Source organism: Haemaphysalis longicornis, unplaced genomic scaffold (genome assembly GCF_048455015.1).
Source record: "Haemaphysalis longicornis isolate Haplotype H1 unplaced genomic scaffold, Haemaphysalis longicornis Haplotype H1 scaffold_7, whole genome shotgun sequence".
Taxonomy (NCBI): Eukaryota; Metazoa; Arthropoda; class Arachnida; order Ixodida; family Ixodidae; genus Haemaphysalis; species Haemaphysalis longicornis.
Window position 1 is genome coordinate 99,756,802 of NW_027526422.1, and position 20,131 is coordinate 99,776,932.

Genomic DNA, 20,131 nt, shown 5'->3' on the forward strand with positions numbered 1-20,131 from the left:
GCAGACAAAACACAAGTTTGGTTCATTCGAAAGGTTGCCTCAATAGAATCGTACCGACACCACTTTTAACTCTTTCGTTACGGCGGAAAAACGGCCGATTTTAGGTGCTTCCACAAAAACGTTTTTTTTTCTCTTGAGCTACTGGACACGCGTAGCCTTGCTATGCATGAAATTGTAGCTTATAGATTGCTCTTCCAAACACAAAGCAGCAGTTTTGTTAAAGGTACAATTACTTACAGTTTATTCATCAAGTAATCAGAAAAAAGCCCCCAAGAAAAGTATACGAAAAACACAAATCGGCACTTTTACCGAGACTAAAAATTATTTCAGGTATTTTAAGATATACAAATTGTTCCTACGTTCCTTGGCTATGATTCAATATATAAATCAACAGTGTACACCAGGTTTTGGATTTTTGAGGGCCCGTCAACCTAGCGCAACTGACGGCTGTGCCACGCCGTGAGGGCACTCAAGGGTGAGTGAGTCTCTGTAAAATGTGCATCCAAGTACCGTACTTACCCGATTCTAACGCGCACTTTTTTTCCGGAAAAATAGGTCGAGAAATTGCATGCGCGTTAGAATCAGATACGAAACCGAAACCGAAACAGCGGAAATTTCGTCCCACCCATCGCCATCACCATGTCAAGATGGCGCCAAAGCTTTTAGCAACGATTTTTCGTACGCAGAAGGCATAGGCGCCTAGGCTTTTCTATCGGCGTTCACACAAATCGTCAAATCGTTCCACTTGCGCACTTGATAAGAGCAATGGCAGCAGCGGCTCTCACGCGTTCAAAACAAGCAGTTGGCTGAAGCGTGCGCCTCTGGAGAAGCTCGAGGGATGGGCGTGTGAGGCGTGGGCCACGATCCCATCGACCATGGTGCAACGTTAGTTCAGAAGTGTGGCATCGCGAACGTGCTTGACGGCACCGAGGACGAGATGTTGTGGTCAGTGCAGAGCGACGAGGAGAGAGATGAGTGAAATTACTTCGGTAAATAAATCACCCGTTTCTCTCGCATTCGTTTTTCTTGCTCACACAGAGTCCGTGCGCGTTACAATCGGAGGTGCAAGTTTTTTCGTCTTTTTGTCAGGAAAATCGGGTGCGTGTTAGAATTGGGTAATTACGGTATACTCTTTTGTGTCCTCGCACAAAATCCTTATCAGTTCGGTGGTAAAAAACAAGAAAAAAAAAATCGAGCGCTCTCGACAAGCGTCGCACCTGAACGCTGCAGCACTAACCTGACACTAGCGCCAGGTTATCTTGAAGGTGACAGCGCGATATGGCACGGCGCATTTGGCAAAATATCCTGGCCGTACGTTGTCGAGACCCTAAACTCAAAATCAAAACCGCAGTCGTCAGATAAGAAGCACGTTTTGTTTATAAACACAGCGCGGAGTTACAACGAAATTACCTGCCAGCGCTTGTTGAAGTGCGAGGCACCTGAACCGGAGCTTCGTCGTCCTAACTAAAATCTGAAGATCCCACATCATTGCTTGACCCCTCACTGCTTCTGGAATCAGAAAAATCGACAGCAGGAGCTGCCGAAGTGCTTGCTAGAGCAGTCCGACTGTGCGGAGCGCGGCGCGAACCCGACGCCATTTTTCCTCCTCCGCCCCTCCCCCTTCGGTTCAAATTTCTCTTGCTACGCCGCCACCACACGAGACACATAAACAAACGAAACTGAAATTGAAAGAGAAGTTGCCAATGAACACACCAGATGGCAATAGTTGTCTGTGGAGCGCGGGTTTCAGATTTTGCGGGAGATTTAAAATCATCAGACGCCGGCTTCCGATTGCCTATGGCGCCGTCGTGAAAGAGTTAAGGTACACTTCGCTCAAATAAGCTATGCAACTAGGAAAAAAGGGAATAGCCATGTGACTCACTAGCTCATTTCCCGCAACAGAACCTATGATGCCATAAGTGCCAGCTCTGCGATTTTCTGAGGCCAGAAAAAGCAAATGGAAATTAGGCAGGGCTTGTAAGCTCGCCAAATGAGCTATTTGCGCTCAAATTTAGGGCACATTCTTTTATAGCAGCAGGAATGGTGGGGTAAACAGTGGAAGTTACGAAAGTACACGTAAACATATAAGCACCAATGCATACTGCTGCTGGTACTGCGCGCACTATACTCGTTTTAGCTGCACAGCACTGCGGCGCTTTGGGGTTGTCTCAGATGACACTGGCCGATTGACGCAAGCAACGGTGTCTTATGTGATCATACTTGCCAAGCAAACACCATATTTCCCAAAACAATTTTCTACCCGAACAAAAACAAGCCAGGTACAAATACGGTCAAAAACAATTCAAAGGCAGAAAACGGCACTTCGTGGTATGGTGGTGCTATCTAGGTTGACTAAAGGCAAACGAGGCCCCGCAATCGACTGCAGATAGGGTTGCCACCTTCCCGGTTTTGGACCGGCCCGACCGGTTTTTTTAAACAGCGGGCCGGTTGCCGGTCCATACTTAAAACCGGCCGTCATTGGCCGGATTTTTGGCCCTTGTGACGTGATTACCGTATTTACACGATTGTAGGTCGACCCTTTTTTTCAAATTTGACAATCCAATGTTGGGGGGTCGACTTCGAATCAAAATCGAACCGTCTACCGTAACGAAAAGAGAAATGAGAAATCGGGAGTGCTACGAGGTGGGGACAGCTTTGCACCCTCGTTCCCATGGTTATAGTGTAAAGTGTGAACCGCATGGGACGTTTTCTGCTCGCGAAAACGCGCCGCGCACGACACAGCCGCGCTGACGCTGCCGCGAATACCACCCGCATGTTACGCGCTACGCGATTGGAGACGGTAACATGGCGGCGTCACCAGCCGCAAAGAGGTGCGCGTAGCTCCAGCGACCGCTTCTAACCACTCTAAGATATCACTGAAGGCACAAACGAATACATTTGTGCAGGAAAGGAGCTGATAATGTGGTCAAAAACGACACTATAAAGCACCATCCGCGCCGCTAGGGAAAGCGCCAATCAAATATCCGCTACCGTGGTAAGCCTAAACATCTCCGGCGGCGCCAGCTGGCTGTCCCGAGTGCTTTCAAAGTGCCGCAAGTCGTCAGGCTTCTCCCACTGCCGCGCTCGTCACGCGTCATACCGAGGTAAAACCAGTAGAACTTAGAAGCAGAAGCTGCTGCGCGCGAGCGCGGAATCGTCGACGCGTGCGTGAAAAAATCGCCCACGCAACGTCGACGCGCACGAATCGCATGCAAAAACGTGTCAAGAAGCGTTTTATTCGTCTCTAAAGTATTAACGAATTCATTGATTCAATGCGCGGCGCTAACGTAGCCACAATCATAGCACATTTTTCTGTACACTTCCGCACGCGATGGTGGGAGGTTAGTCGCTCAAAAGGAAATCGCGCGTGGCCGCTTCCGTCAGCCGCCATGCTGTTTGTTTTGGTATTGCGCGGCAGTGGCCGCTGCCGGTTGCTTCAATGGTTATCATCTCGCAGCGAATGTGTTCTTCCCGCTTATACAAAAGCTTTTCTTTTTTAACATCTGCCGCGCATACCACGAGTGCACGGCTCTTTTGGGAGCATCGATCATTGATGGAAGAGCCGCTGTGTGGGACGGAAGAGTTTCTCTTAGTGATGCGATTTTCTAGGCGGCGTTCACTTTTTTTTTTTGAGAGATGCAATTTGGGGGGTCGACTTACATTCGAGTCGACTTACAATCGTGTAAATACGGTTTGCCCGTTTTGCCATTTTATAGGTGTCAATTCAACAACTTACGGTATGCCCGTTTTGCCATTTTATAGGTGTCAATTCAACAACTAAGACGATAAATATGTGTCGACAAGCTGCGCAAAGACACACGAGCAGAGAAATTACGTAGGCGAACGCGCCGCCTGAGATGGAGGGGGACCTAAGGGAGGAACAAAAAAAGGAAATGCTGCCGCCGCGGTCAGAAATTGTGGTTAGTTTTCAGTGAAACACATACAGAGCAATAACCAAGCTCTAAATCACTTTCAGTACAAAGGTTATGTCGATTTCTCTCTAGGAAAACGGTACATTAAATGGCACTGCATGACAAAAACATGGCGTCTTTTTTTCAACACAAATTAAATCTTTCAAATGAATTAAACTTGCGTTTTGTCTGCATGGCCCCTTAAAGCACGCAGTCCTTCAATGTAACTCAGTGTCAGAATCTGGCATCACTTGCTTGGGTTTAGGTCCCGGCAGGGTTGCTTAAAGGAAAAAAAAAAGAATGGACACCACCCTGCCCTGCAAAAGTGGATGTCCAGCGCAGCTGTACTAAACCACTACACATGCTTGAGGGGGACGGCGTGAAATGTTCCTCATTGTCTGGCTGGGCTTGTCACTTGCACTCTGCTTCTCTGGCGGCAAATGCTGGGTCCTGATGCACGCGCTCAGCGTCTTGGGTGAGAACTGCTGCGTCCTGCCTAGCCTGACGCGTGTGCTAGCCCTCGAATGTGGTAGCAAGCAAATACACGACTCCCCCCCCTTCGTTGTAGCAGTATTTCTCATAGTAATAAAAAGCCAGAGAGGTCTAAGAACTAATTCAGCAAAAGACTGGCTGGTCACCTTCATCTGAGTAGCCGTGAGGTTATTGTAGACTTTTAACCGCGTGTCCAGCAGCAGTTGCAAGTCAGCCGGTGACTCGGCAAGGTTCTGGAAGAAAAGGAAAAAAGAATGTTACTGCCCACTTTGGGGGTTGCCCCTGGTGTTGACTTGAGAAGTTAAGGCAGCAAAACATAAAGGTGGCAAGCATGTGCCTACAATCCACTAGCAGACCACCCCACGTGCACTTTTTCGACATTCGTACAGCATTGGGCACCACATCACCTGACTGGGTGCACCATGTGGTGAATCAGGTCACCAATTTCAAGCATCACGATTCTGGATGGTACTCTCGAAGAAATCTCGCAGTTTCCCCGCTACTGGTGGCTACAAACCCTTCTCGCACGATGTAAAAACCTTGTCAGTGTATGGCCTGCACAAAGACTACCTGATCAGCATGCGAGGCCAATATATCTGCTCGGAGTTGAAGGAAACAGGCCTGGTGATGAACACCCGCCGACGTTCACAGCTGGTTTTTGATGAGCTTTAGCTGCCAGAAATTCACGGCGATCTTATGACTCACAACTGGAGCTCTGTGGTTGCAGAAGTGAGTTCTGACGTGTCCAGATTGAAGCCAGCGTGCTTTTGCTGAGAACGTGAAATAAAAAGACCTCACTAACAAAAGCTTCCTGCGTTACAGTGACACCTAAATTTTCTCTAAAGAAACAATACTGGAGCCATTGCGGACTTTGTCAACATCGAGAAATACCCTCGCATGAAACTGAAATGCCTGTGTCGTGGCATTCCCGACTGATTGCCTGAACTGACAAACGACAACTGGGTGTTATCTTTTCACTTGGACATAGAGCTCATAACGGGCGCTAGAAAACTACGAGAAGCAAGCATTTTTTTGAGAAACAGCGGTGTGGGCTAAAGAACCATGAGTCATAGTTGAATAAAACGTGCAGTAGCAACGCACACAAAATTTGCAGCACAGGAACAAAGCCCCAAAACTGCTGTAAACTGTTTGAAAATGACCCTAATGGTATTCAGCACTACGACAGGAGCTTCAGCAAGGTGCAAACAGTAATAAAATGACTTCTAATCAGTGACTGCACTTGCAAACGGACACCTGTTGACATTTTCAGCTGATGTAACAGATTATTACTGTCAGAGCAAAAACTGGACGATTCAAAACTGTCTACCGATTCACCGTTGCTGTCTCCACAACAAAAACTAAACACTCATGCATATGCTATATTTATGTTATGTCGCATACCATAGCATAAGTGTTGCTTAAATGGTGCGCAACACAAATGTTGCATAACATAACATATGCAACATGTTATGTTGCGCATGTTATACTCATGCATATGAAGATATTCCTTGAAAAAAGAACTACTTGAACGCTTTAAATTGGGCACTGAAATCGTTGACCCGCACGATTGATTTTGAATGGGTGCAGTAGTGAAAAAGCTTAAACAGAGAATTTTCCGAGATTTTGCTGAACTGAAACATTCGTTCTAACCGCATTCACTTCCCAAGTGTGGCTTTAATGTATACACAAGTGAAGAGCAATGCACTAACCTAAACAACAGGCGATTGAGCTAAGCAATATTTCATACACAATGAATGGCAGAATGTGAAAAAGTTGCACTAAAGTATGCAAGGGTGCCTGCTTGTGCAGTGCAAGATAATAGCGTGGAACGATGAAGAAGGGCTCATAAAAGGTGAAGCGAACAAAGGCACAGGCTGTACTCACCAGGCCCATGTCATCCAGGAAGTCAAGTGCCCTGAAGGGCAAAGGAAAAACAAAGCAAGATGTCAAGTTGCATACTGCCATGACGCAAAGGACCAAACCTGAAGGAATTGTAATGTCACATGCCCTCGGTGCTTCCATAAGTGATGCAATACAGGGTCCAATAAGTGCAAAGAAGGGAACGTGAGCTGTAGTTTCAACATTTTAACGGGGGAGCTGTTGTTGCTGGCCGCAATGTGTGCAATGTCATCAAAAACCCTGTGTCATAGTTACTCCTAATGTTTACCACTCACGTGAGCACGCGCTTTACGAGGAGCGTCCAACGTCATCGAGGCTTCCGCTTGGAGCTCGTAAAGAATACCAAGTTAACAGTTCATGCGCATCTGCGACTCAAGGGGTGAGCTGCACAAGACAGCTTGCGCTACAGACGCCCAGTTCGCCAAGTCGACTGCCGCCGGTTCTAGCATGTGCTGACGTGATCCACTTTGGGAAAAATGTTAAATGCTGCGGACAAAACGATCTGGGCCCACCAGTCATGCATGAGGAAGACGACAATATAGATGGATATGACGATGACTACTACCACCACAGTGAAAAGCGACGACGGAACATGCAAATACACAATTTCAAGCCTAATACAATGCATGGTGGTGTGTTCTTCAGTGCTTACATAGAAAGAAATCATCCAGCTTCGCTATGGGTTAAGCCTTGCGCGACGTTAAGCTTTGCCAATTTTTTTTTTGTGAGCAATTAAGCAAATTCAAAATCCCGTCAAAGGCATGTCACCAGGGGGTACAACACAGCTACATGTGCTGTGTTCAGTCGAATCCATGTTATTTTCTGCCCGCACAAGGCAACCTTAGGAAGGGCCACAAAGAGCCTTCACTTCAAAGAAAGAGTACAACAATATCCCCCTTCACAGAGTCACTCTACCCTTCTTCTCACCTCCTGTAGCAGTGAGCAGCGTTGGAGTAGTCCCCTCTGCTGTACCAGAAGTTCCCTCGCTCTCGCTTGGCGTCCCTGTGAGCAAGAGAGACAGCATGCAGTTACTCAGCTACCTCATTACTGGTTATTAAATTGGACCCCGTTTAATAAGCCCACAGATGACTGATTGATTGTGGTTTTTATCGCGCCAGTGCTACACAGGCGGTGAGGCGCGCCGTAGTAGAGAGCTCTGGATTAATTTTTACCAGTTGGGGATATTTTAACGTGCGGCAAAAGCTTATAACACACGGCCGTTTTTGCTTTTCGCCTCCATCAGAAAAGCAGCCGCAGTGGCCCACAATCGAACCAGCATCCTGGGCTCAGAAGCACAATGCCAGAGCCACTAAGCCACCACGGCGGGTAATAAGCCCACTGACAGATGTGCTGATATGCTTAGGGCAAAGCCCGCTACTGAGGCTCTTGACAACAGACGCTTTGCAGCCCTGTTTTGCTAGTGAAAGCCACCATAAATGCTCCCATAAGACCTGTGTACCCACCGTCCCAAATCTATATGTATTCCAACACCATCTACGTCTATATTTTGAGACTAAACCCACCATGCCTTTCTTGAGGGTTGTACGGTCTTATGCATAAAGACCACCAGCCAGCTCGAGAGATAGCCAGACAAGTGTAAAGAGTGCACAGGGCTACCATCCATGTGGTGCAACATTTGTGGGCACATAACTTTCACCAATTATTTGGCAAATCTGGAGTAAAAGGGCTGGTTACACGTGCGAACAGCCAGAATGTCAGCAAAGAAGAGAAGAACAAGAAGGAGTTCCTTATTAAAGCACACACCAGTTACCCGAGATAACAGCCCCTGCTGTTCAGCCATCGTGCCAATTGCCTGCTGGGTATAATGAAATGAAAGGGCAAATAGAAATGCTGATGTATGATACAACATTTTACTTTATGAGCTGTGGCTTGACTGATGGGGAGACTATGCACTATAAATATGAGGAATCATTTCCCGAGCTACATGGGAGTAGCGGCAAGACTTGGGTGGTATGTAAACTCTCGATAAGCGGATCTTCAAGTGACCGAAAAAATTAGTTCCATTTAATTAACAGGAGCTCTGTTTACTGCGAGAAATGTGCAATAGTGTAAATTTGTGAGAGTACACTCTCTTAATACCATTTCATGGAACTCTAAGCACTAGAAGGTGAATGTACAAGATATTTTTTCAGAAAGCAAGAGAACTACGAAATATTTAAGCACAGCATTCACGGCGTCTACTTGGCAACAATTGGTCACTCTGCACTAAAAAATGCGTCAATTTTTTGTTTGTTTCAGCCTTTGCAACTGCACATCCAGAATGAGGATCTTCAGCAGCTGATGCTCATGGTAATGGGTCTGACAAGAAGTTCCATTTTGTATTCCGTTTACACGGTGACACGGAAATGTTAGTTCCGATTACCGGAAGTTTTTTTTGTTATATAATACAAAACCAACAACTTACAGGATACTGATCCGTTTAAGTGGCAATTCCATTTATTAAGCGATTTTCGTTTATCGAGACTCTCTACTGTATATGCATACCTGCAGTATGTAAGTTTGCTCAGCTGTTTCCACAAACATTGGCCTAGCAGACAAGATCAAACACACTCCCACAGGCATAAAAAGAAATACCAGTTTTCTTGTCTAGCGTCATTAATAAATGAGCAGAAGGACCTACCCACTGCCTCACAAAGCCTGCCACTTATCAACCTGCCTCACCGGCCTCCACGGAAGCTGATAAGCTGCAACATATAGCCATCCTTCGCATATAATGTACAACAACCGCACTGACAAATATTGCTGTTTGCATGACTTTCCGATGTACCCTTTAACTGTACGCTTCTTGGCTGACTACTAACGTGCTTCCGTATCGCAAAATGCATCCCCAAGATTACCATAAATTATCCTCTCTTATGTTAACACCTTTAGGGCTGCTGAAATACACAACAATCAACAAGTCCGACAAAAACCTGAAGCTATGAGAAGCAGAGTACAATAAAAAAAGGCACGAAAATCCACCCCGTGGAGGTGGCTGGGAAGCGAAGATGTAAACGACTCCCACAACGATTACCCATGCGATGTCGCTTGAATTCACACATGTGGGTCTACCAAGAGTGAAGCCAGAGACAAGTGAAATGCACTAAACCACACCCTTTAGAACTTCACAAGAGATATTCTTTGCTAAGGTTAAATCAAAGCATGATTCATGAGCGGTGGTTGGTTGAGCGGTATTGGTGAAACATGAGTGGAAACTCCTTTTTTATAAAATTGAACGAATTGTGACGGTCGGACGTCGCCACTGGCTGCCGCGGACAACACGTGCTCACGCAAAAACGTGCTCCTACGTGGCGAGACAACGTGCGCGGACAAACACGTGCTGCCGCGAGGAAAGACCATGCGCGCGCGGAACGTGCCCCCCCCCCGCGTATTCAGAAATGTTGACCTTGAAGCGCCCGGAAGGCTTGCAGGGTGGCGCGCCCGCACGCGGGGCGATGACCAGTTGGTTCCCAGTATTCCCCACCGAGCTCGTCCTTGCCCTCCCTGTAGCAACCCAAGGTGGGTATAAGAAGGCGAGCGAATGAGGCCCCCGAGACTCTCTCCCAACTGGGCACCATCCGGCCAGGCCGAACGAGGAAGCTGCCCGTAGGAGTCATCCGATCGCGCGCTCCCTCCCCAACCCGGGCCGAGATTGCGACGAGGGGACCTCCGGCTTCTGAATCTCCCGAACTTCGTTGACCAGCCAGCCAACGGCCTCATCTCAGGACTGCGTCCACGGTCCAGCGGAGTACGGACCACCTGCACTGCCCGGAACGAGAGTTCCGGTACCCACTCAACGGCCCAGACGAGCACGTGCACACCGCAATGCCGCATGTGAAAGAGTTCCCGGCTCCACGACCCGGCGCCAGCCGCCCACCTGACCCACCTCTACCGAGTCCCAGCCTCTCAACGGGTGAGTGCACCGGCACCAGCACTAATTATTGTTAATTAAATGGTATATTTGAGCCTGCGTTGTCTCATTTCCCCTCAACTCTGCGTGGACCCACCTAGTTAGTAGTGTGACGCCATCCCCGTTTCGGGCAGCATCACAGAATCTCAAACCTGGTGTTACTCAACATCACTACTCCTCCGTCTCCGCCGCCAGCAACGGAAGCGACGGGATTGGCGGCAGAGACACCGATCCCGTGTGAGCTTCGTTTAATTTTTATAACTCCTAGCACTTGTGCAAGGCACGCACACAGCCACTACACGTGCCACAGGCGGAGCGCACAGCGGCACGAGAGGTCACATGACGCTATCACGTGGCATTCAGCAAGAACGCAGGGGGTAAACACGTCGATGTGCTCAGTGAGTGCGCCGTCTGTCTCCCCAGTCTCCGCGTGGGCTCGCAGCTCAATCGGTAAGGCATTGGGTTCTCGCTCTGTTCCTCTATTCATTCCAGGTTCGATTCGTGGCGGTGCCAGCAGTAACTTCTTGTATTTGTTTGCGGGAATTTTATGTCGACACCAACGATCACGACAGAACCCTTGGGGGGTAGAGGTAGAAAGCTTCACTTTAACAAGGTGGGTTCCTCCACAACTACCACGAGTTGCGTGTAAGTGCACCAAGCTATGTGCCAGTGCAAGGCTCACGCACCCAATGGACAGGCGCTCTTGGAAGGGCAGCTCGGTCTCCTCCTTGGCCTTGTAGGTGTCCACGAGTTCGGCATGGTAGTGCAGCTTAGCCTTGGGTGGCACCGTGGGTTCACTGGGACAGGCCAAGAAAAAGGAGGCCCACAACATCAGACTTGCGAGTTTAGAGCACTAGCGGGAGCATTTACAAGCACATCGAACACGGTCGCTTACACTGTCCAAGGAACGCCATTATTTCTGCGCTCTTGCCCAGTCATTCAGAGTCTGTGTGCAAACTTTCGTGCAAGCGGGCTGATTTACCGTATTTTCCTGCGTATAACCCACCCTTGCATAAATCCGCACACCCATTTTTAGCCCGCTGGATACAAAAAAAAAATTCTTGCGTATTGTTCGCACATTTAATACAGGAAAGGCTGCACCAAAAGTACTGCTCAAGCAACACATCACATACTGTGTAGACGGAAAAAGCATATACTTAGCAAGTAGAATACACCGACTGCAAGACAAAAGTCACAATTTACTACTAATAAAATTCAGTTGTTAGAGTGCACTCGCCCTTGCTTTTTCATCCATGTGCTTGTATACGTTTTGTGCAATCGCTGCCATGGAAGGCAGCGATTGCACACGTGTTGCACAAGCGATTGCACAAGTGAAGACAGTGTTACTGTGTTTTAGCTTCACGGCACAACGTGCATTGCCGTGAAGCTGCACTAAAGGAAAAACTCAGTGTATTAACCGCACCCCTGCTTTGCCACTAAAATTTTTGCACTTTTGGTGTGGGTTATACGTGCGAAAATACGGTACTAAGGGCACCCAGAGTTAACCTCGCTTGGTACCAATACGCAAATTTTACGTTCAGATTAAACACAGCACGTTCACCATTTGGCTGCTGGTGGACACAGACACCAAACTGTGAGAATTAACTGTCAAATTTCGAATCCAAAAAAATTACACGTGTTTCAACAATGCACGATTTCATGTGAAAGAGTTAATGATAACAATACATCGGCACTTTCTTTTGATTACTTTGAAAACATTCAGCTTTCCGATGTCACCCTTTGATTTAAAGCCAAGTTAAACCTGTGCTACATCAGCATTTTAAAGGGCATTTGCATTGAATGGCTTTCGCACTGGAAGTAGTTGGAAGTTGGAAGCAGCCTATCTATATGACAATTCTCAAAGGCAGTTGAAAGTTTCCGCATTCACACGCCATGTTTTAATGTTGGCACTGCTGTCCGCTTTCATTCCCGTAACTTGATAAAATTAATTTTAGAGTTATACTGGACCGAAAAACAGAATTATTAGTGATAAAATTGATAACAACCTACAAAACGCATAAAACATACGCAAAACAGGCAGTCTTTTTTCTTATTTTTCACACCACCGGTGGTGAGAGTACAAAGTTACTTTGCAATCATTGATAGAAATAAAAAATGAGTGAAAAATTATAACGATTGTGCACCTCATAACCAGGTTTTACTCGTAAATAATTATGTTTGTAATACGGCATGCACCAACTGCATGAGAGAGTACAGTCTACACTCGTTACAGCAGACCCAGTAACAACAAACTTCCGGTTACAATAGACCATTTCTGTTGGTCCGTTTGGTCACCATGCATTTTAACTGGCATCCACTCCGCTCATAATGGATGCGGCTACAGCAGACTATTGGCTACAACACACTAAATTTCGGGCGGAAATTGTTTTGACTGAATGTTAATAGCGGACCTCCCCGGTGCCTGCACCTGATTTGCATTTTCTTTGTTTATTTTGGTGAGAAAACTAGCATTTCTAGCAAAATTGTGGGCGTAGAACGGGTCCTTGGTGCAGCCAAGCCAAGCCAGTGCCATGTAGCCTTCTTTTTGTTTCTTTTGTGACCAGCGGCAGGGTAGTTGGTTTCACTGTTTGGGTGACTAAGCACAATTAACGCTGTTGAACATGGCAAGAAATAGGCAGCCATCGCCAAAAGTATGCGCCTGTCTAAGCAGATGGTTTTCTCGGCCGTCATGAACAAGGACGCTGCCAGAAAACACAACTTTTAATAAGATTGAAGAACAACACTTTCGAATACGCTAGGTGGCACACCCAGAGGTAGAGTCTGCCTTCGTCAACAGTTTTTTTACGTAGTAAAGAACCCAGGTTCAGTAAATTTCAGCATTTATCAGTCCCACGCATGCATCGTTCCCGTTCCGTTCAATGAAAAAGGTAAGAAATGCCTCAAGCAGGGGGACGGTTCCGATACATTGTGTGCAAACTGCCGCTGGCTCTGCGGAGTCCAACTGGTCTAACTTTCGATTTTCACAGCTGTCCATCAGATTATTTCGTATCAGCTGTCTTAGTGACCAGGCTAAGATCATTGCAAATGTGGAAGCTGCCTTAGGGGAACGTCAGGCAACGATCCAAATTGTCTGATGAATGGTTTCAGGTAGGCCTGCTTTGTCCTGCAGGGTTTAAAAAGTGCCTGGTTAATTCTGCTGCCCTGAATGATCTTTACAGCTGGTTAGTAATTGCTCCTAGTTACATCGTCGCCTCATTTGCTCAGCTTAGCGTGTGTCTCTATTCACTCGACTGCACGTTCTAAGCCTTTGACAAGTGCTGGTGCTAATTTTCGGAAACAGAATTCGGCGATTCTTCTCTCCCGCGTGAACAAGGCATGTACAAAGAAGAAACTGTTCGTACCATGTATATGCAACAATTGTCACAGTTCCCGCTTTACACTCATACACCCCACCTCCCCTCAATCAGATACTGCATACTTTGGACATAGCGGACATTTTTTTCCTGATTAAGAGGGTCTATTGTAACAGGCGTAGAATGTACAGTTGAACCCCTTTATAAGAGACACATACCGGGGAGCAGTTTCTGTCTCTTATATGAGATGTCTCTTATAAGCAGGGAACCATGTTTTCACTTACTAATCAGATCCTAGTTCAATGTTGGCATCGTATGACTAAAATAAGCTCAAAAGAACGCTACAGCATGTTTCAAAAGATTCATTCTAATTTATGTTTGGCCCTGAAAATTTATGAAACAGTTCTGAATCTTTGTTTGCTTCATGACTGTATTTACACTGTTTTTTACAACCGATTCTACAAGCTTTTTTTCCTTTCCTTGTTTGTGGAAGATGAATCGTAGATGTTGAGTTCACAAGCCTGATGAATAGTCAGAGAGCACAGCTTGTTCTGCTGTGTGCTCAGGCTATTCATTACGCTTGCAGGACCCAACATCTGCGATGCTTCTTGATTGGGAGCTACGCGAGTGGGAGAGCCCGCACGTGCGATCGCACTCCATGCAATGGATGGCAGTGGGCTTCAATCCCTTCTGTAAGTTGCATTTCCATTGGCAGGGCGTCTCATCGTCATTTCATAGCTGACTGAACCACTTTGTGTTTGCTGAAGTTATAATAAATAGCGACTGCAGGCGTCTGTCGTCCACCTGTGTTTTCAAATGGAAGTAACTGCAATTAGTGACTGCACTGCATCTGAAGTTAAAATGTCTGTTACAAGCGAGATTGTTGATTAAAGTTCAAGGATGGCTTGTCCCTTATAACCAACTGTCTTCTACATCCGATGTCTTTATAAAAGAGGTCAATTTAATGGGAAAGATAGGGCAGCCAACCATGTGGGTCAATGGTGTCTCTTATACCCATTTGTCTCTTACATCCATGTCTCTTATAACGAGGTTCAACTGTACAAGCATTCGCGTTTTCAAAGGGGCCTTTGTGGTTTTCAAAGTTCGGCTGTCATGCTCGTTTGATTCAAATACCATTTCAACCAAATGCCTTTGAAAAACGTCATGTAGCAGCTCAAAGGTGTCATTTGAGACAAACGACATTCGATTTGAAAGCCTTCAAAACACTCGTGTAGCATGGGTATAAGCCCAACCTTAAAGCCAAAACCTAAAAAGAAGTCTCAGCTACGCCCAAGCACAATCAGGGTATTGTAACCCAGTTCCCAACTAGTTAGTGACCTAGTCGGGAACAGCAGGCGAACGCCCCAGCCATTGCAGCACTGCAGCCTAGTGCCAAGAGAAGATGAAGACGTCTTGGGATGCGCCCCTCCTCACCATCCCAGGTCTCCGTAGCCCAGCCTGGGAGGGATCACGATTTCGGCAACCTCCCCTTTCTCCATGAGGGCCAGCGTGATGTCCAGGCCTGCACAGGGGAATAATAGCACAAGCAATGACCAATCGGAACAGACCACCATGAAAAGAGGACGAAAAACCAGCCAGGGGGAAAGTACAGGGAAAAGCAGATTACCGATAGCTTCACTGTCACACTACTATGTACAGCTGCTGTCATAAGTAATTGGAACAAGGAGTTGTGAATATCAAAATATTTGTCTTACTGGCTTTATGACTGTCTTACCCATTTCCAGGAAGCTTTTTTCTATTGGGGGGGACTGCTTTTAGGGGGGACATGGCTCTTAAAACAATTTTAATTTTTAAGTAAACCCTGCGAAACTTGTTAGTTTTGCTGCTTCCCCCCCCCCCCCCCCTATTTTAAATATGGCATTTTTTGAGTAAGTCCATTAATTACCAAGATAATTAGATAATCAGTCATTTTTGGAGGAACAATAGACAAAATAGTGCTAGTCACAGAACTGTAATCTTCCTATTTTCCAATACTGTGAACCCTGGTGAGTGCAATAAGAAAAATTTTTTGATGCACTGCTTGGAACAAATTTGAAAGCCCATTAAACCTTGGTGGCACCGGTAGCAAGGAAAGATTTTGAATTCCCATTTCAAACACCAAAGTTTAATGAGCTGTAAGATTTGTTCCAAGCAGTGCATAAAAAAAAAAAACGAAACGGAAAGCAGCTAGACTGACAAGTTTCGTAGAGTTTACTTAAAAATGACAAGAAATTGTTTTAAGAGCCATGTCCCCCAATGCACAACACTGTAGCCAGGCACAGCTTCCGAAAGAAGAAATTCCTGCAAATTTACGAGGCCACATTCCAATTACTTTTGACGCCACCCGTACAAAAGGGGTAGCACTCAAGAGCGAAATGTTATCGTTGCTCAAGCAATGATGATGGATGAACTGAACTTTGCTGAATACATTATTCTTCGTGTGCGAGCAAAATAGCTAAAAAGTAACACTACTGCCAAAATGAATGTGGCCATTATAGGTTTCAATTTTCTTGTTCTACAAGAATACCCCAGGGAATCATTACCCTGCTACTATTCGCTACTTGTGCCTAACACAAAAGGTAGTTCTCGCGTGAACCACACATCTCTGGGAGGTGTGGTGTATCAGTAAGCCCTCTTTAGCCTTCTGGCAACAATCGGAAATTAGTAAAATTATTTCACGAACATACATACACTGATTTGCAAGTTCAAATGTTGAGAAGCCTGAAAACAAAAATAAATAAAAATGGCTGCTTACTCAGTTGAATTGCCAAAGTAAGATTGATTGACTGTAGGGTTTAACGCGCCGACGCAACGCAGGCGATGAGGCGCGCCGTAGTGGAGGGCTCCGGATTAATTTTGACCACCTGGGGATCTTTAACGGCCAAAGTAAGAGATGACAGCCTTCTGTTCACAATGTTGCTAGGTCGTAGAGCCAGATGCCCATCGAGTGTCTTGGGAAAATAGCTTAGGATACTTTACTGAGCAAAATTTAAACGACAACCTTTTTAAGTTCCGTTCTGCAATGAAAAAGGAAAAGATGATGTAAAAAAAAAAGAAAAAGGGGGTGTGGTCCTGCCATTAGATAGATGAAAAGATTTACAGAAGTATGCTTCAGCTTTCAAAAAGGTTTCAACTTTAACCTACGGTTCTTACACTCTATTTAGGAGGCACTGTTTAGAGGTATTTAGAGAAACAGTGCTCTGCCACACCTGAAACTCTTTTGGCCCACGATGAATAAGATAAGGTCACTAAGACGGTATACAGTCTAATCCCGCTACAACGAAGTCCGCTTCAACGAAATTTCCACTTCAACGAAATATTTCCAATTCCCTGCCAGCTAGCCATAGAAGTCAATGCAACAAAGTCCTCGCCACAATGAACCATTTATCTGGCTTGCTTTCGCTTCAATGAAATTTTTGATGATTTGTGCTTGGTTTGAACAATTATTTTACAATAAAAAAAGCATAGCGCCAGCTATCTGTAACTTATTATACATTCAGGACGCTTACTTTTACCGAAAACCTGCGCGGTGCGCCCAGACAGCCACTCAAAACAAAAACAAACTCATAGGTGGACGCCATTGTTTGATGGTGATAACGATGGAGCGATCTGTCTTTACATGAGGCGCAAGCCGGGTTTGCCAAGCCAGAGCTATAGCCAATCCGTATCCAGTTGAAATCGCGCGAATATGGCGCAGCGCGTCATGTATGTGTTGTGAGCAGCTGTCCTCGCAGTTTTCCTTTTACAATTCTTCCAAGTCAAAAGCAAAAATAATGTTTTCGTGTTTAGTCTTGACCTCGCGTCATCCTATCCTATCTTAGTCATGAGTGCGCGGTCGCCTTAAATGCACGCGCGCGCGGCTTTCCTGCCAAGGTCAGTTGCTGCCGTGCCTAGTCAGAGGACAAGATAACGGCGCCGTTCCTGCCACAAGCAAGAGGGGGGCTTCCAACCGCCTAGCAGCTATCTGCAAGTCATCAGCTCGGTGGAAACGTCTTTGCGCCTGCATTTGTTCATTTTTTCACCTTTCCCCTCCTTTTCAGTATGGCACTCTTTGCGTGCTGGTAAAAAAAAGATAACCATTGGTATGTTTGTTATCTAAAAGAACACGACGTTACTGCACGTCACTCCTTTTTCTAAACATTGTATTATGCTGCCAATGATGCGGAAATATCAGGGGCCGTTTTTCTTGCCTTTCCGTGCTGTGTTGGGGAAGATTTTGCCTCAACGAATTTTCACTTCAACAAAATTTTTTGCACGTCCCGTCAATTTCGTTGTAGCAGGATTCGACTGTATCGGAGGCAACTATTATTGCTCTATGCACACCAGACAACTCAGAACCTTGCTGAAAAGGTTGTACACCCTTCCTAGCGTTCTTCAAAGTTTGGCCATTCTTTCTCAAGGTGTCCCTGTAGTCAGTGTGATTGCATCGCCGACACTGCTGGGCCCGTCCGGATGATCTTACACAAGTACAGAAAATAACACGGAAAAAATTGTGACAGCGTGAATCGTCAATGCCGCACACCTGCGACGCTTTAGAGAGCACATTGCTGATTTGAGGCCGTTTCTGACTACTTTTTTTACTTCACAATTTAGCAGAAGTCGAGAGACTAAGTTTCACCCACAATGCTAAGGAAGTGGAGCAACCTTTTCACCCCAATTGGACAACTGCAACGACGTCACGTCGGTTTGAGATTCCATTATTAAGAGTTATCCCAGCTTACTTAATCTTTACCAGCTATGACCCAGTTTCTGACAACATTTTGTACATTAAGTCACAGTTCATGTGCGTAAACGTGCTTGAAATCAACAGCGAGCACTTAACACTTTTGTCACAGGGGATGTCAATGAACTACAAGCCAAGGAGGATAGTAAATGGGAGAAAGGCATTTATAAATGCACTTCTTCCGTCAAACAAAGAGGGGGGTCCAAATCAGTCTAAAAAATTTAGAATGTAACCTTGGCAGCCAAGACCTTAACTGGGTAGTATAATTGGTTGTAGGGGTTAACGCGCCGATGCAACACAGGTGATGAGGTGCATCGTAGTGGAGGGCTCCGGATTAATTTTGACCACCTGGGGATCTCTAACGTGCGCTGAAATCTCGTACCCACGGGCGTTTTTGCTTTTCGCCTCCATCACAAAAGCAGCTGCTGTGGCCGGGAATCAAACCCACGGTCCCGTGCTCAGCAGCACAATGCCTTAGCCACTGAGCCACCGCAGCGGGTACCTGGGTAATGTAATTAAACAACTTTTGAACTTCCTCCGGTGTCCTCTCTCTACAAGGCACCAAGGGCCAGATGGTCTCGTAATGCAGGGAACGAACGACAACCCTCGCACGGAAAAAGTTGTTGGCGGTGTTTACCGCAAACTGTCTCCATGTCTCCCAGGATGATGTGCCAGTCCTTGCGCTCCTCGAACACGGTGCCATCCTCCAAGGTGCCCTTCAGATTCACCACAACCCAGTTCGACCTCTGCGGCCTCGTGTCCTTGCCCTGGCCTGGCTTGATCACCTGCGGCGGGAAATTCAAACGGGTTAGCAAACACTTTTCCGAAGGCTAGCCATGGCAAGCCTCAATGGGTTGGAAGACCACGGTGCGTGTTAACCCATAGCACGCAGAGTGCAACAAAAGTTTCTGCAGAGCTCGTTCAACTTTTAAAGGGGCCCTGAAGACAAGAAACAAGTTGGGCCCATTTGCGATGCTACCATACCAGAGTTACCATTAATACTGATTTTAGCACAAATTTCAAAAAGGGTGACAGAGTGGCTACTGACCACTCTATTGCACTGCCCCCGAGACATTCACAGGGACTACTATCCTGTGCAGTTCGTAGCTGCCAACAAACGCTGCCACCACCAATAAGAACAACTGTATGATTGCAATGGTGCTTCTGGTTCCTCTCAATATCACCGTTAATACGCCAGCATAGAACGCAATGGTGCTGACATTTCTGGCACCTCACTACTGACATCACTGCTGACATCAGGCAACATAATATGTCCTCCGCTGGGTGAAAGCAACATCCTTCGTAGCCAGGATGAAGTTGAACAAGTTATCAAGGTAAGGTCTTTGAACAAAACAAGCATGTACAGTGTATTCATGATCTCATCAACATACCTCCTCTAAGTGGGGGATCCAAGGGTGAGGGGGAGGGATGTGTGGTGGTGGTGGCTGCACACAGTCCAAGTACTGCCCCTCCCAGTTCCCTCTATTACGTACATCACCCACACCCATGGGCGTCCGGAAGGGGGGGCAAGGGGGGGCAACTGCCCCTCCCTGGAGATTGGGATATTTTTATGCACTACAAAGAAGCTGCGCAGCTTGGTTGGCCCATATTTAAAATAACTTTGACCTGAAGGACGGAAGAGAGGAGAAAATGACACCGACGTTCCCTCCGTTGTCTCGTCCTTTAGCGCAAAGTTTTTCCAATTATGTACGCGAACCAACTAGCCCAACAATCCACGCTACTCAAATGATTAGCACACCCAGGTCCTGCGTATCCGTACGGAACGCCCTTCAGGACTGCGCTCAACATTGCACTTTAGGCACTGACTAACATTGCCGGTCATATGACGGCAGTAAAACAGACTGCTTGTGCTGGCTATTGA

General features: G+C 46.4%; 1 protein-coding gene across 2 annotated transcripts in view; it reads right to left on the reverse strand.

Moving 5' to 3' along the window:
• Positions 1 to 20,131, reverse strand: part of LOC144146171 (peptidyl-prolyl cis-trans isomerase FKBP8-like) — a 36,608-nt gene that overhangs the window by 13,035 nt on the left and 3,442 nt on the right. For both annotated transcript variants that reach the window (XM_077678138.1, XM_077678137.1), the window contains exons 3-8: positions 18,887 to 19,034; positions 14,961 to 15,048; positions 10,899 to 11,009; positions 7,230 to 7,304; positions 6,288 to 6,318; positions 4,550 to 4,636 (exon numbers count right to left, since the gene is read on the reverse strand). In XM_077678138.1, coding sequence (XP_077534264.1) covers positions 4,550 to 4,636; positions 6,288 to 6,318; positions 7,230 to 7,304; positions 10,899 to 11,009; positions 14,961 to 15,048; positions 18,887 to 19,034 — 540 coding nt within the window. The remainder of the gene's footprint in view (positions 1 to 4,549; positions 4,637 to 6,287; positions 6,319 to 7,229; positions 7,305 to 10,898; positions 11,010 to 14,960; positions 15,049 to 18,886; positions 19,035 to 20,131) is intronic.